The 17341-nt window shown below is 38.9% G+C and overlaps 1 protein-coding gene across 3 annotated transcripts; it reads left to right on the top strand.

Annotated features, from left to right (window-relative positions):
- The first annotated feature begins 6223 nt into the window (after positions 1-6223).
- LOC119723538 lies at positions 6224-11566 on the top strand. Of its 3 annotated transcripts, XR_005270552.1 has the most exons (6): positions 6224-7144; positions 7543-7833; positions 8214-8340; positions 8718-8910; positions 10646-11059; positions 11540-11566. XR_005270552.1 is itself a non-coding variant. In XM_038194243.1 (5 exons), exons 2-5 carry the CDS (start codon positions 7563-7565, stop codon positions 10829-10831), a joined length of 777 nt encoding a protein of 258 aa, XP_038050171.1. In that variant the 5' UTR covers positions 6224-7144; positions 7549-7562; the 3' UTR covers positions 10832-11154. The 3 variants fall into 3 exon arrangements, 2 of the variants coding, with proteins under 2 accessions (XP_038050171.1, XP_038050170.1); XM_038194243.1 differs by lacking the exon at positions 11540-11566 and having other exon boundaries at positions 7549-7833; positions 10646-11154; XM_038194242.1 differs by lacking the exon at positions 11540-11566 and having other exon boundaries at positions 10646-11154.
- Positions 11567-17341: the final 5775 nt, after the last annotated feature.

Here is a 17341-nt window from a genome sequence, read left to right as displayed (position 1 = left end):
CTTGTATTTACAATTAATAGAGGGGCCTGAACCATTGAGTCCTAGATGCATACTGGTTCTGAAGACCATGCAGTTTTAGTGTACGTAGATACCTGGATGTGTCTTCCTAGGAATGCAGCCTGAGCACGAATGGCATGCTGCTCAAGCGTCCATCTTGAGGGGGTATTGTGCATGAAGGCCATTTTTGTTTCGTTTTCCCTCTGCAGGAGCAGTTGTTGGACTTGTCATTCTTGCTTTGACTCTCATTTATTGCCTCTTTCTTTCTGAATCCGTTCTGGCTGCTTTTTCTCCTTGTTCCCTCCTTTTCTTTTCCTGTCGTTTGCATTTTAGCTTCAAAAATTTCGTCTGAGGTTATTAAAGTACCAGGCTTGCGTCACACGTTTTGCATTTCCAGAATTCACAACTTTCTTGACAAGAGGCTTCCGGAAGACTACCCAGTCTGAGTGCCTGCGTTGAAAGACGGGGTAACTCTTCCAGGACCACTTCTATAATGCTGCGATGGCCATGGTTTGACGATTGCCTCTTTGTACATGTATCTGTGTCAACCTTCATTGAAACATCTTCAGATATGGAAGCAGAAGCATCTGTATATACCACAGCGCTAAAAAAAAAAGTTTCAACGTTTTATATTTTTTAAAAGTTCTGTTGTCGTTTCAATTTTGTTTGTTAAATTATAAAGTATAACTTTAATAATTTGTACTTTCAGGCATGGGCGTCGCCAGGATTTTTTCTACAGGGGGGGCAAAAAATTGTTTGGCCAAAAAATGCTTGTATTTCTCAACACATTCTCGATTTATCAGTTTAAGAAGGTGGCAGGGACATTTTGCCCCCCCCCCCCAACTCATTAAATTTACACCACTTTGTCTTCGCGCCTCTTTTTTTTTTTTTTTTTCTCTCTTTTCCAGTGGAGGGGGGGGGGGCAAGTGCCCACCCCCCCTTGTCCCCTCCCCCTCCCCCGCGACGCCCATGCTTTCAGGTACGGTTTGAGTACATTAATGTACCAGACATTAAACTTTGTTATGTTAAAAAATGGAAGGTTCATAAGTTTCGAATTTCGATTTCTTTATCATTGCCTTAAGTTGCGATGTTTTGAACCCTCAGAATTGTATTCTTTTTTTTGCTGTTTCACCATTGTTATTTCTTTCCCTCGTCATTTGGTAATAAAGCACTCAGTATTCAGTCAAGGCGTTGTATTGTGATCTTTCCTGCACTCGGTGGGCGGTGGCTCCAATATTGTTGCCATTTCTTTGTAACTGATAATCATGATTCCTGATCGGAAAATTAAAATTACCACACAGATAGTTCCTTCCGACTGACTCTTTTTTTTTGTTAGCATGAGTCGGTTTGAGTCTGGTATGACTTGGTGTGACAAATTGCTTTCTATTTGGGGTTTCCGTCCCCTCTTGTTGTTGCGCATTCCCCGCCCTTCCCCTCCCCCACCCCCCCCCCCCCCCCAAGAAAAAAATCGTGGGTGAATGACAAGAATGGTGAAATCGTTGCAATTGATGTCTTTATATTTATTTTTAGCTGGCTGATTGGTTGGCTCAATTTGGCTGGCTGCCTTTACGGCTAGGACACTCACTATATATGAACATCTTCATCCCTTAAAAATTCATTAAAAGTCAATTTCTTCGTGAAAAGAATCTTTAAGAGATGTTTCACAGACATTTCCATGGGGCTTATATAGGACTAATCCTGTAAAGGTATCACGGGTTTTTTTAATAACCCTGGCCACAGAGGATCTCCATGGGTGTTTTCACGGATGAAAAATCCGTGAAAATTTAGTTAACTGTAATTTCAAGGGAAAATGGCTCTTTTAACGAAGAAGTCTTTTAGGTGCCTTGAATGATAGTTTTCGGTCGCCGACTTGCCGTTGCTTCACTTGTTTTGGCTAGTTTTCCTCAGTAAATTTTCGGCTCGTGCCATATTTTCAATGGGGAGCGCTGATAAAATCCTACAATCAGGCACACTATACATGTATTAACTAAAAGTGTACAAATGCACCCTTTTCACGACTATTTTTTTTTACGGGGGAGACCGTTCGCTTATGTAGGCCTACATTCTTACCTTTTGCTAGTGCATTTTTTTTAATGGAATTTTTGGGGTTTTTTTTTTGGGGGGGCTAGACAACAAAAAAATAGCCCCCCCCCCCCCCCCCAGCACCCCGCGCCACTGGTTTATTGTTAACTTAGGAGTTTCATCTATGAGTTTTAGGTTAGTTTTGGGCTACGATCGGCTTCATTCGTGTGTTTATTTTTTAAGTGTGAATATCGGTTTCGTCTACTTACTTACATACATTAATTGAAGTTTCTTTTATCCCCAGAACATTTTTTTACACATAATGATAAAGGAAATCATAATCTATCAGCAGTTTTGATAGATATCTGAGCCGTCTCTATCACTGCATGTGTTCGAGGGGCGAGGAAAAAAATGATACGAAACTTTGGGGCTAGGTAGAGGGCGCTATACTTCCTTAACATTGAGGCTGGTTCCCTCTCTTTTGCTCTCACAACGTACCTAGACGTCTCGAATAATATCACGCGTAGGCCTAGAATTGTGTTGTTTCCCGACACGAACGAAGTTCATGAACGTGATTATTTTTGTCACAACTGTCATCGGCGAATTTCATCCCAGATCGTAAGTGATTATATAGGGTAAGAATCTAGCCAACAATTCCCACACACCTGCTCAGGCTGCTGCAGGACACACTTTGTGACGCGCGCTCACTCGGTCATCATCATATCATTTTACGAAGTGGCTATCGTTACGGCACTCGTTGTTTAGCGCCCTCTACGATATTTTTTTGGTACGCACGCAGGTATATAATTATTTGTTTCCACACGTTTTATCGAGCAGTGCGCCAGCTCAGCCAATAGAGGGTAGGATTTTGCACCGCGAGGTTGCGGGTTCGGATCTCAGTTTTGCACTCGAATTTGTTTCCTTTTCTAACCTGAGGCTTTGGAGGATTTTTTTTAAAAGGGAAATAAAGTCCGAATTTCATAAAGTTCAAATTCACTTTTTTCCTTCTAATTTTATATTTTCTTGTCATGTTTTTTTATAAAAGTTGCCAGGTTGCAGTCTACCGTAACGATAGAAAATGGGAAATGCATTACGGCTGCCGTAACAATAGCCACTGCGATCATTTTAATTCAGCCAACTGACTGAGAATTGCACACGTGTACGTGCACATCAAGATATGACGATTTTTCTTTCGTGCAATTTTAAAAGCGTAGCGCTAGCGGGGTACTGGTACCAGCAAAATTGAGTAAATGTAATTACTGGGGCGCTAGGAGTAGGACTCCTGTTTACGATTGTTGTTTTTGGTCGGTTGTACTAATTGTGTCTTTGGTCGGTCGTACTATCAGCTGACTATAGCTGCTACTTAATGCAATCGATAATCGACTGAAGACAAAATTCGTACAGTAGAGTTCAAACGCCCAGTTACCACTTACTGGGTCTACTCTAAATTTTACTTTGTGATTTTTTGTCCTAACAGATTGTGGCAGTGGATTCTCACTCTACTGACTACTTGGCCCCCCCTCCCTCCTGGATAGAACCCGTCCCCCAACTTGACAAAAATTTTGTTGAACTTTTTCTTCGTACTCAAATGGTAACTCCAGCACAAACATGCGCCAGCTGAAAGGCAAAGTGAAGGAGACGAGGAAGGAGAAGAGACAACGCAAGCTGGAGAACGTGGACAACAAGAGGAACATCCTGTTTGTGGTCCTGCCTACCCTGGGGGCACTCTTCCTGGCCCTGGTGATGTTCGTTTACTTCAATTCGCGACCCAAGAACTGAAGGATCGAACCAAGCATCTGGCCTTGCTGTAATGGACTGAGTGATGGCAGAGCAAGAGTTTGATGTTCATGGGCGGGGCCAGATGAATCTTAAGAGTGGGGAGGGGCCGAGGGGTGTGCTGTTACTTGCCCTGGTGATGTTTGTTTACTTCAATTTGCGACCCAAGAACTGAAGGATCGGACCAAGCATCTGTCCTTGCTGTAATTGACTGAGTGATGACAGAGCAAGAGTTTGATGTTCATGGGCGGGGCCAGATGAATTACAAGAGTGGGGAGGGGGGTGCTGTTACTTGCCCTGGTGATGTTCGTTTACTTCAATTCGCGACCCAAGAACTGAAGGATCGGACTGAGCATCTGTCCTTGCTGTAATGGACTGAGTGATGGCAGAGCAAGAGTTTGATGTTCATGGGCGGGGCCAGATGAATCTTAAGAGTGGGGAGGGGCCGAGGGGGGTGCTGTTGTTTGCCCTGATGATGTTCGTTTACTTCAATTCGCGACCCAAGAACTAAAGGATTGGACTGAGCATCTATCCTTGTTGTATATGACTGAGTGATGATATTTGATATTTTTGATATTGTCGGATCTTGTTCGTGAAAAAGAAATAATTCGACCACCGCCCATAGATAACCCCACCTCCTTGAGTCAAATTTGGACCCGCCCCTTTATGCATGGTCTATCTTAAAGGGAATATACAACATTTAAAAACATTGAAAAATAAAACTACTAAGTTTTTACGAAATACCTTACTAGGATGTTGGTAAATGACAGTCTAAAGCATCCTGTAAAATTATGGCACCTGGTGTCAAGTCATATTCAAGGAAATTGTATTTTTGTATACATTTCCAACGGTGGTCGGCCGACCACCGTTGGAAAAACCTAACTATTTTTCAACTACTGTTCCAAATTTACAATATTTTTTCAGTCCAAATTTTGTTTGCTATTGGTTACATGTTCATGAACGGGTGCAGGCCAGCTAGACTGGTTTCCTTACCTTACAATTTTCTGTCAACTATAAATTGATCCATTTTATCTTTAGTGGAGTCCAGGAACCAGACTACTTAAACATTTTTGGTTTTTCTTGGTTTTCCAGCATTTTCGAACACAAAACTTCAAACATGTCAGTGTAACAATATTTGATCTATTATACTAACCCCTCAAATAGTTCATTTCTGAAAATTACAGCCAATGACGTACATTCCCTTTAAGTTGCACTGGAAGCCCAGATAACTTGCATTCACTGACTGAGATTTAATGCATGTTAGATTTTGTGCAATAATTACACAATGTTGCTACCTCCACCATTTTTAGAAACACGTTGAGTCCTGGAATCCCTTGGTCGATTTGCCAATGTAGACATATTTAATTAATTCCCTTTTTATTTAAATCATGACCTTTATTTTCAACTGTATTATGTGGCTCGTATCTCCGATTCAGTGATGAAGTACCCAATGTTGATAATGGAATAGCCTCCCCCCTCCCCCCAGTGAAGGTCAGTCTGTGCACACACACCGGCCAAATCTTTTATGGGACAAATGGTTAATGTGCAGCTTTTTTGCCTCTTTTTCGAGAACCGCTCATCCAAACAACTTCAAACTTGACACTGCACATTCTGGGGTCCCGAGCAATTCACCTGCCGATTTTCAACTTCATTAAGTGCCCGGTTCTGGAGATAATCGACGTACAGACAGACAGACAGACACAGAGATTCCTGAAATTATGTAGGCTTTTCTGGGTGATTGCAAATGATCCTTTCTGGCTTTATATTATATTTTAATGTTTTATATCTGTCCCTCATTCTTAATTCTTCTTGACCCTGGTTTACAGGGATTTTATACTTTTCCGGTTAGGTAATTGCAGGCTAAAACAATATTGTGTAGTTTTACAGGCATGCAACACGAAATTCGTATTTTGTAATGTTTACCTGTCCCCATGCGTATATGCATGTGGCACTAAACAAGGCTGTAGATGCAAAATGGTGTGCTTATAATACGTGATATTGAGTATTGAATTAAAAGTAGCATATAAGCGACCCAAATGTAATCAAACAATAATGGTAGATTGAGGTGACCTTGTGTAGTGGAAATTCTGTGATAAGTTGGAATTAATTTATAGGGGAGCATATTCTCCTCAATATGGCCGTTAACTGTTTCCTTTTTAATGTTCTTCACATGTTTTTAATCTCTCGTATATTTTCTTCAAATGTAATAAATAATAATAATAACGGGTTTTTATTTAGCGCTTTTAGATCAAAGCGCTTTACATTATTATTACCCCTGATCATTGGGCCAATTAAACATTCCAAATACCATTTCAGCTCCATGGGGAGTATACAGCTCGATGCAGCCTGTTAGGTGCAAGGAAGCTAAATCAATCACAATAACCATCTCTGCCCTCACAGGTTCCCATTTTACTCCTGGGTGGGGAGAAGCAATGAATGACAAAGTGCCTTGCCCAAGGGCACATGCCCCACATCCCCAGGCTGGACTCGAACCCACAACCCGCAGAATTACCCGCAGACCACGAATTCAATTCACGGGGCCACGGTACTATCCGATTTTGACCCTGTTTTTTTGGTTGCTTTCAAGCCATACCTTTGCGTATGTACCGATAAAAAGCAAGGGCAGAGTGAAATATAAAGAGGAAGAAAAAATGCTGTGCGCAGAAATAAACTGCAGGCAAAAAATTGTTTTTAGTGTGTACACATCTAGGCAGTTTCCCCTTGCTTTGTTAACACCCGGAGTTCAGTTCACTGATTATAATTATAAATGCGCATATATTGCTGTGCCACTCATGCTCAATAGGCTATTACGACAAAAGCTTTACCAGAAGCAACGTTTACAGCAGAAGTGACCTTGTTTGGCACATTGTTGTAATGTTTATGGATGGCAGTGGTGACCTTGTTTTGCACATTGTTGTGAACCTGAAAGGCCCATTTTGGCCTTGTGTTGCGATAATAGGCTGACTAGCGCTAGCCGATGCTGGCAATACCGACAGTGTAAAAACCTTGAAGCAGCAGCAGTAGATTTGTTTCTGTTTCTGTTCCATAAACGTACAAACACCTAGAAGGTTGTCGACGTACGTCTGTTTCTGTTCCATAAACGTACAAACACCTAGAAGGTTGTCGACGTACGTCTGTTTCTGTTCCATAAACGTACAAACACCTAGAAGGTTGTCGACGTACGTCTGTTTCTGTTCCATAAACGTACAAACACCTAGAAGGTTGTCGACGTACGTCTGTTTCTGTTCCATAAACGTACAAACACCTAGAAGGTTGTCGACGTACGTCTGTTTCTGTTCCATAAACGTACAACGATTTGAAGGGGAAGACTAAGAATACTTCACAACAGGTATTTGATTTTGACATCCAACATTTTGAAACGTCCGGGTATCGAGTGAAGTATAGGGCAGAATGAATTGGCCACTTGGTAAAATTTCGCAGAAACTGACATCGACCAAAAAACAGGGTCCTGTTTCACGCCCGTGTCGCGTACAGCTGAGCGTGAAATTTGGATTCTATGAAATTAATGCGAATTTGTATGTTTTGCGTATCCTTGAGTGCAAGATAGAATGAGATCAGTGACGTGTGAGGTTTAGAATATTAGACTACATACAGTACAGGAACGAGATGTTATATAGGCCTAGGAGTCATTCTCACATCCACCAGAAAAAACTCCCTGCTAAAAATTACATACAACATCACTTCAGAACAACGCTGGTATAGTTTGTAAGCTTGTAAATTTGAAAGTTTCAGATCGGCACGCCAACATGTCATCTCTGAGGAAGAAAAGCATCAAGAATGTCCGCAGTCCGCGCCGCATCGCGGCGTGTGTTGAGCATCTCCCCCAGTCTTTCGTCGACCAGCTGTTGGCCCCTAAACGCAAGGCCAAGCTGATGAAAGTGGCCGACACCGCGGAGGGAGGCGAGAGGGAGCTGGCGGAGTGGCTGTGGGAGAGCAGCCAGGCTCAGGCCCAAGAGGCGCTCGATACGGGTTTCATCCAGGGGATTAAGAGTGGCCTTCTCGATCCCACTGATTATGGTGAGTTGCAATTGGATTTTGTGTTGGCTGGCTGGAAAGCTGAGCTGCCTGGCTGGCTGGTTGGTTGCGCCGGACTGGCTGGTTGACTGCATGGTTGGCAGACTGCATTGGTTGGTTGGTTGGATGGCTATTAGTTCAGTGGATGGCTGGCATGGCTGGTTGGTACGTTGGCTTTATAAATCAGCTTGAATACTTGGGTCTTAAAAGTTTTTCTTTAATTCCGTTATGTTGTTGAGTCTGTAAACTACGCCTGGCAAATCTGTTTATCAGTGCAAAAATAGTGGCTCGAGTACACTTACATAACAATAGGCCTATACATATTATAACAATATTCCTTTATCTGAGATTTGACGATTGTTTTTTTTTTTACCGACTTCCAGGTGGATACACCGTTCAGGATGCCGTGTATTGCTTCAATGCAACGAGCTACTACGGAATCGCATATGAAAAATGCAAAGAGTCTACTCTGAGGGAGTTCATCCAAGGACGCATCAAAAGTTACGCAGGGTAAGTGATTTAGTCTGAATCATTTTTTGTCGCATAGAATTAATTTACTAATAATGGTCAGTGTCGTAGGTCTCAAGTCCTGGTCCCAGATTGTGACTTTCTCCGGTTGCCAAATTTCCATTTTTGGGGAGGTGGTGGGGGGGGGGGGGGGCGCACTGGGCGTGCCCCCCCCCCCCCACACACACGCCCCCTTAGCTTCGCCGCTGCTAGTACGTATAAACATAATTTTTGGTCATTTCTTATTTTTTGCATAAAACATGGATATATTCATTTTTTGTGAGTCAAAATCTATGCCTTTTTTGTTTTGTTATTGACACTGCTTAGTCTGATTTTTTTCTGTCGGTTCTCACCAAATAATTATTTATTTTTTTTTGTAGCTACACAGAAGAGATGTTTAAGCAGTGGTACATCAAGGATCCGAGGGGTATTGCCATGGGAACCGCCGCGGCCTCTTACTCTTCCTTCGAAAAGGGCGTGGCTACGAACTCCCAAGCAATCTATCTGTTGATTGCCATGCTGCCTTGCGAGCAACTGTGGGGGTGGCTTGCTGAGCAGATTCAACCGGGCATCGTAAGGAGCGATTTCTGTTACTTTTATGACATTCCCGTGTCATTTGCCAGGGTCAAATTTACCACAGAAAAAAAAATTGTAAACGAAACAAAACAAATAAAAAACAAAACAAAAGACCATTTTGATATTCCCCAGGCCCTGCTTAGTATTATGCAATAATTGTCACTTTTCAAATATTTTTTTTAAAATTCTCTTTTCGGTTACAATTTTTATTTCGAAATTGCCTAAGGGAAGGGGCGTAGTTGAACCCTCCCCCCAGGCCCGTGCCCACCCCCGGCTGTGCCCCACTAAGAATGAGAGGGAAGGCAATTTTTTTTAATTTTTATATTTTATCCCCATTTAGTGCCCCCTCCTGGAAATGAGGCCCCCTAAGTGCCCCCCCCCCCCACCCCGCGAATTGGACCCCAAGTTTATGTTACGTTAATAACGAATGGCTGATTTGTTTATTGTGTATTTGTGTATCTCGACCAGGTGGCCAGCTGTGCACGGTAATCGAAATATTTCTGCACCACTAATAAAGATTGTAGCCTACATTTGATTCTACAGTGTGTCCCCAAAAAGTGTCCGTCTGACTATTTTTAAATAACTACGAACCCATGAGGTCAATTTTGAAAATGCTTTGATGTGCAGAGCATTGGCCTCAACCCCTACGAGTTTCATTTAATTTCAGTCACACATCACTGCACAATTGAGCACAACATTTTTGGACACTGTGACCAAATTCCTTGCCATATTCAATTGCAGTATACGTACATGTGCATGTGCTGTGTTATGTAAGCTGTGTAAAATCCTTCACGTTGTGAAAAGGGCTGCAGTTGGGATTGGAATCATTTGCCTGGCTAGCTATCAGTCATCATTGGCAAATGATTCCAATCCCAAACCACACCAGCCTTTTTTCTCAACATTACGGATTTTACACAGCTTATTACATTATAACACCGCACCGAAAGGCATGGATCTTGGTCACTGTGTTCAAAAATGTTGTTGTGCTCAATTGATAATTGTGCAGTGACGCGTGACTGAAATTAAATGAAAATAGGGGTTGAAGTGAGGCCACTTGGCTCAGGATTATCTGCACAACCAAACATTTTCATAATTGACCTCATGGTTTTGTAGTTATTTTAAAAACAGACTGACACTTTTTGGGACACACTGTATAGGTCTACATGCTCAACTCGAATATGATGTTTGAATGATCTTTTGCTAAAGAAAAGGGTTAAAGTGGTCAGAAATTGCCTCAGATCGCACCACAGAGCATCAAGAATCTTTTTTTTGGGGGGGGGGGGGCCTTAAGCGGGTCCCGAACCCCACGCTATAAGGGCTTCGCGCTTGCATAGTTCTGATCAAGGTATATACATGTCCCCCCCCCCCCATACACACACACACTTTTAAGAAGCGATTGACACCCTAGTCAAGGGCGGATCCAGGAGGATTTTTTTTATGTGACATCGCAATAAAGGCAGGCAATGAGTACACCACCATCTTTTCCTCAAAAAAACATTGGTTAAAATGATCAGAAATTGCCTCAGATCGCACCACATTGCATCTAGAATCCAACATTTTTTTCGGGGCCCTTAAGCGGGCCCCGAACCCCACGCCGTAATTTTTTTGGACCCACTTTTTGGGGGACCAAATTTTTTTTGGCCCCCCCCAAAAAAAATTGTGTTCTGGATCTGCCCTTGGCCCTAGTCACCGGCCATTGATGTGTTTGTATGGTTTTTTTCCCCGATGCTAGAATGACACGAACGTGTACAGCTTCTGGATCGAGGATAACCTTGGCGGCAGCCACAAACTGGCCAACTTCATCAACGAGCATACAGAGAGCTACGGGGTGCGCCCTGAAGTGGCCAAGGGGATCTACAAAACAGCTATGCAGTGTGAAGTGGAGTTCTTCAGATCAGCCACAATTGATGTGGTTTAAAAACCACTCCATTCAGTCACTATTCTGGCAAAGGGTGCATTAATTTTATGCAGGATAGATACAAAGAACAAAATGAGTTCCTCGAACCAACTACGTTATGTTTGAGCAATTGAATAAGACTTTGATAATGTACCGTGCCCAATTTTGACGAAAATGCAAGGTTAACCCGTTACAATTTAAAATTTACCAGAAAAGTCAAATTTTGCCCGATTTTGATGCAAATGCAAGGTTTAGGCCTACCCCTTAGAATTTTAAATTTACCAGAAAAGTCAAATTTTGCCAAATTTTGATGAAAATGCAAGGTTAACCCCTAACAATCTGAAATTTACCAGAAAAGTCAAAATTTTGCCCAATTTTGATGAAAATGCAAGGTTAACCCCTTACATTTGAAAATTTACCAGAAAAGTCAAATTTTGCCCAATTTTGATGAAAATGCAAGGTTAACCCCTTACAATCTGAAATTTCTTAGAAAAGTCAAATTTTGCCCGATTGTAATGAAAATGCAAGGTTAACCCCTCACAATCTGAAATTTACCAGAAAAGTCAAATTTAGCCCGATTTTGATGCAAATGTAAGGTTTACCCCTTGCAATTTTAAATTTACAAGAAAAGTCAAATTTTGCCCAGTTTTGATGAAAATGCAAGGTTAACCCCTTACAATTTAATATTTCCCAGCAAAGTCAAATTTTGCCCAATTTGATGTATGCAAGGTTAACCCCTTGCAATTTCAAATTAACCAGAAAAGTCAAAATTTGCCCAATTTTGATGAAAATGCAAGGTTAACCCCTTACAATCTGAAATTTCCCAGAAAAGTCAAATTTTGCCCAATTTGATGTATGCAAGGTTAACCCCTTACAATTTCAAATTTACCAGAAAAGTCAAATTTTGCCCGATTTTGATGAAAATGCAAGGTTAACCCGTTACAATTTAAAATTTACCAGAAAAGTCAAATTTTGCCCGATTTTGATGCAAATGCAAGGTTTAGGCCTACCCCTTAGAATTTTAAATTTACCAGAAAAGTCAAATTTTGCCAAATTTTGATGAAAATGCAAGGTTAACCCCTAACAATCTGAAATTTACCAGAAAAGTCAAAATTTTGCCCAATTTTGATGAAAATGCAAGGTTAACCCCTTACATTTGAAAATTTACCAGAAAAGTCTAATTTTGCCCGATTTTGATGAAAATGCAAGGTTAACCCCTTACAATTTAAAATTTACCAGAAAAGTCAAATTTTGCCCAATTTTGAAGAAAATGCAAGGTTAACCCCTTACAATTTAAATTTCCCTGAAAAGTCAAATTTTGCCCAATTTTGATGAAAATGCAAGGTTAACCCCTTACATTTGAAAATTTACCAGAAAAGTCAAATTTTGCCCAATTTTGATGAAAATGCAAGGGGAACCCCTTACATTTGAAAATTTACCAGAAAAGTCAAATTTTGCCCAATTTTGATGAAAATGCAAAGTTAACCCCTTACAATCTGAAATTTCCCACCAAGGTCAAATTTTTCCCAATTTGATGAAATGCAAGGTTAACCCCTTACAATTTCAAATTTACCAGAAAAGTCAAATTTTGCCCCATTTTGATGAAAGTGCAAGGTTATACCGCTTACAAGCTGAAATTTCCCAGAAAAGTCAAATTTCGCCCAATTTTGATGAAAATGCAAGGTTAACCCCTTACAAGCTGAAATTTCCCAGAAAAGTCAAATTTTGCCCAATTTTCATGAAAATGCAAGGTTAACCCCTTATTTAAAATTGCCCAGCAGTCAAATTTTGTCCGATTTTGATGAAAATGCAAGGTTAACCCCTTACAATTTAAAATTTCCCATAGAGGTCAAATTTTGCCCAATTTTGATGAAAATGCAAGGTTAACCCCTAACAATCTGAAATTTACCAGAAAAGTCAAATTTTGCCCAATTTTGATGAAAATGCAAGGTTAACCCCTTACAATTTGAAATGTCCCAGAAAATTCAAATTTTTCCCAATTTGATGAAATGCAAGGTTAACTCCTTACAATTTCAAATTTACCAGAAAAGTCAAATTTTGCCCAATTTTGATGAAAATGCAAGGTTAACCCCTTACATTTGAAAATTTACCAGAAAAGTCAAATTTTGCCCAATTTTGATGAAAATGCAAGGTTAACCCCTTACAATCTGAAATTTCTTAGAAAAGTCAAATTTTGCCCGATTGTAATGAAAATGCAAGGTTAACCCCTCACAATCTGAAATTTACCAGAAAAGTCAAATTTAGCCCGATTTTGATGCAAATGCAAGGTTTACCCCTTGCAATTTTAAATTTACAAGAAAAGTCAAATTTTGCCCAGTTTTGATGAAAATGCAAGGTTAACCCCTTACAATTTAATATTTCCCAGCAAAGTCAAATTTTGCCCAATTTGATGTATGCAAGGTTAACCCCTTGCAATTTCAAATTAACCAGAAAAGTCAAAATTTGCCCAATTTTGATGAAAATGCAAGGTTAACCCCTTACAATCTGAAATTTCCCAGAAAAGTCAAATTTTGCCCAATTTGATGTATGCAAGGTTAACCCCTTACAATTTCAAATTTACCAGAAAAGTCAAATTTTGCCCGATTTTGATGAAAATGCAAGGTTAACCCCTTACAATTTAAAATTTACCAGAAAAGTCAAATTTTGCCCAATTTTGAAGAAAATGCAAGGTTAACCCCTTACAATTTAAATTTCCCTGAAAAGTCAAATTTTGCCCAATTTTGATGAAAATGCAAGGTTAACCCCTTACATTTGAAAATTTACCAGAAAAGTCAAATTTTGCCCAATTTTGATGAAAATGCAAGGGGAACCCCTTACATTTGAAAATTTACCAGAAAAGTCAAATTTTGCCCAATTTTGATGAAAATGCAAAGTTAACCCCTTACAATCTGAAATTTCCCACCAAGGTCAAATTTTTCCCAATTTGATGAAATGCAAGGTTAACCCCTTACAATTTCAAATTTACCAGAAAAGTCAAATTTTGCCCCATTTTGATGAAAGTGCAAGGTTATACCGCTTACAAGCTGAAATTTCCCAGAAAAGTCAAATTTCGCCCAATTTTGATGAAAATGCAAGGTTAACCCCTTACAAGCTGAAATTTCCCAGAAAAGTCAAATTTTGCCCAATTTTCATGAAAATGCAAGGTTAACCCCTTATTTAAAATTGCCCAGCAGTCAAATTTTGTCCGATTTTGATGAAAATGCAAGGTTAACCCCTTACAATTTAAAATTTCCCATAGAGGTCAAATTTTGCCCAATTTTGATGAAAATGCAAGGTTAACCCCTAACAATCTGAAATTTACCAGAAAAGTCAAATTTTGCCCAATTTTGATGAAAATGCAAGGTTAACCCCTTACAATTTGAAATGTCCCAGAAAATTCAAATTTTTCCCAATTTGATGAAATGCAAGGTTAACTCCTTACAATTTCAAATTTACCAGAAAAGTCAAATTTTGCCCGATTTTGATGAAAATGCAAGGTTAACCCCTTACAATTTCAAATTTACCAGAAAAGCCAAATTTTGCCCGATTTTGATGAAAATGCAAGGTTAACCCCTTATTATCTGAAATTTCTCAGAAAAGTCAAATTTTGGCCGATTGTAATGAAAATGCAAGGTTAACCCCTTACAATTCTAAATTTACCAGAAAAGTCACATTTTGCCCAATTTTGAAGAAAATGCAAGGTTAACCCCTTACAATTTAAAATTTCCCTGAAAAGTCAAATTTTGCCCGATTTTGATGAAAATGCAAGGTTTACCCCTTAGAATTTTAAATTTACAAGAAAAGTCAAATTTTGCCCAATTTTGAAGAAAATGCAAGGTTAACCCCTTACAATTCTAAAATTACCAGAAAAGTCAAATTTGCCCGATTTTGAAGAAAATGCAAGGTTAACCCCTTACAATTCTAAATTTACCAGAAAAGTCAAATTTGGCCCAATTTTGAAGAAAATGCAAGGTTAACCCCTTACAATTTAAATTTCCCTGAAAAGTCAAATTTTGCCCAATTTAGATGAAAATGCAAGGTTAACCCCTGACATTTGAAAATTTACCAGAAATGTCAAATTTTGCCCAATTTTGATGAAAATGCAAGGTTAACCCCTTACATTTGAAAATTTACCAGAAAAGTCAAGTTTGCACAATTTTGATGAAAATGCAAGGTTAACCCCTTACAATTTCAAATTTACCAGAAAAGTCAAATTTTGCCCGATTTTGATGAAAATGCAAGGTTAACCCCTTACAATTTCAAATTTACCAGAAAAGCCAAATTTTGCCCGATTTTGATGAAAATGCAAGGTTAACCCCTTATTATCTGAAATTTCTCAGAAAAGTCAAATTTTGGCCGATTGTAATGAAAATGCAAGGTTAACCCCTTACAATCTGAAATTTCCAAGAAAAGTCAAATTTTGCCCAATTTTGATGAAAATGCAAGGTTAACCCCTTACAAGCTGAAATTTCCCAGAAAAGTCAAATTTTGCCCAATTTTCATGAAAATGCAAGGTTAACCCCTTACAATTTAAAATTGTCCAGCAGTCAAATTTTGTCCGATTTTGATGAAAATGCAAGGTTAACCCCTTACAATTTAAAATTTCCCATAGAGGTCAAATTTTGCCCAATTTTGATGAAAATGCAAGGTTAACCCCTAACAATCTGAAATTTACCAGAAAAGTCCAATTTTGCCCAATTTTGATGAAAATGCAAGGTTAACCCTTTACAATCTGAAATGTCCCAGAAAGATCAAATTTTGCCCAATTTTAATGAAAATACAAGGTTAACCCCTAACAATCTGAAATTACCCAGAAAAGTCAAATTTTGCCCAATTTTGAAGAAAATGCAAGGTTAACCCCCTTACAATTTTTAAATTTACCAGAAAAGTCAAATTTTGCCAAATTTTGATGAAAATGCAAGGTTAACCCCTTACAATCTGAAATTTCCCAGAAAAGTCAAATTTTTCCCGATTTTGATGAAAATGCAAGGTTAACCCCTTACAATTTCAAATTTACCAGAAAAGCCAAATTTTGCCCGATTTTGATGAAAATGCAAGGTTAACCCCTTATTATCTGAAATTTCTCAGAAAAGTCAAATTTTGGCCGATTGTAATGAAAATGCAAGGTTAACCCCTAACAATCTGAAATTTCCAAGAAAAGTCAAATTTTGCCCAATTTTGATGAAAATGCAAGGTTAACCCCTGACAATTTAAAATTTCCCTGCAGTCAAATTTCGCCCAATTTTGATGAAAATGCAAGGTTAACCCCTTACAAGCTGAAATTTCCCAGAAAAGTCAAATTTTGCCCAATTTTCATGAAAATGCAAGGTTAACCCCTGACAATTTAAAATTTCCCTGCAGTCAAATTTTGTCCGATTTTGATGAAAATGCAAGGTTAACCCCTTACAATTTAAAATTTCCCATAGAGGTCAAATTTTGCCCAATTTTGATGAAAATGCAAGGTTAACCCCTAACATTCTGAAATTTACCAGAAAAGTCCAATTTTGCCCAATTTTGATGAAAATGCAAGGTTAACCCCTTACAATCTGAAATGTCCCAGAAAGATCAAATTTTGCCCAATTTTAATGAAAATACAAGGTTGACCCCTAACAATCTGGAATTTCCCAGAAAAGTCAAATTTTGCCCAATTTTGAAGAAAATGCAAGGTTAACCCCCTTACAATGTTAAATTTACCAGAAAAGTCAAATTTTCCCCAATTTTGAAGAAAATGCAAGGTTAACTCTTTACAATTTTTATATTTCCCAGCAAAGTCAAATTTTGGATTTTGTTATGTTCAACATGCTGAAACTGTCAATAATATCATGGTGCATGTGTTACAAGGCCATTTCTGGCATGTCAGTTACATCACTTGGTGCTCAGTCATCCTTGACGGAAAAATGGAGTTTGTGATGTCAAGAAAAAGAAGACATGGTTATGTAACAGATGGTGGTTACCATTTTCCTAAACAATTAGTCATACCCATTGATCTCCATTAGTAAGACATGGAGGTAATGCTCATGCCCGAGAAATCAACAAAATAAGCTCGGTTTTTTTTTTTTTTGAAACACCCTGTATTATGTCACTTTATAGGCGATTTCTAGGAAATTTCAGTTTTGTGGGAAAGTTCGACGAAAAAAACCCACATAAATGTGCCCGAAGACGCATTTAAAAGAACTTCTCGGTGTGTACTTTTTCATTGAATGATTAGAATCATTTTATGGAAATTAAAAAAAAAATGAATTGAAAAAGTTGTTAACAAATAAAATAATTTAACGATCTTGGAACTTTCAACAACTGAATAGTAAAACTGTAATACATTGTACTACATACGCAAACAAAACTGGAAAACAAATGTTTGTAGCGCGTCAGAGAAATGCAATTTTCATGTCTAGGATATTAGCCTTATTTTAAGCTCTGTCTCTTCTTAAATGTAAGAATAAACATTTTAAACTTAAACCGATGGAAATTAAATTCCGCTATCTAATAACTGACTTGCAGACAGCTTTATATTGTGTTTGTTCACCCTGGTAT

This window comes from Patiria miniata, unplaced genomic scaffold (assembly GCF_015706575.1).
Source record: "Patiria miniata isolate m_02_andy unplaced genomic scaffold, ASM1570657v1 HiC_scaffold_17, whole genome shotgun sequence".
Classification (NCBI taxonomy): domain Eukaryota; kingdom Metazoa; phylum Echinodermata; class Asteroidea; order Valvatida; family Asterinidae; genus Patiria; species Patiria miniata.
The sequence above is the reverse complement of the archived record's forward strand: the minus strand, read 5'-3'. Positions and strand labels throughout refer to the sequence as shown.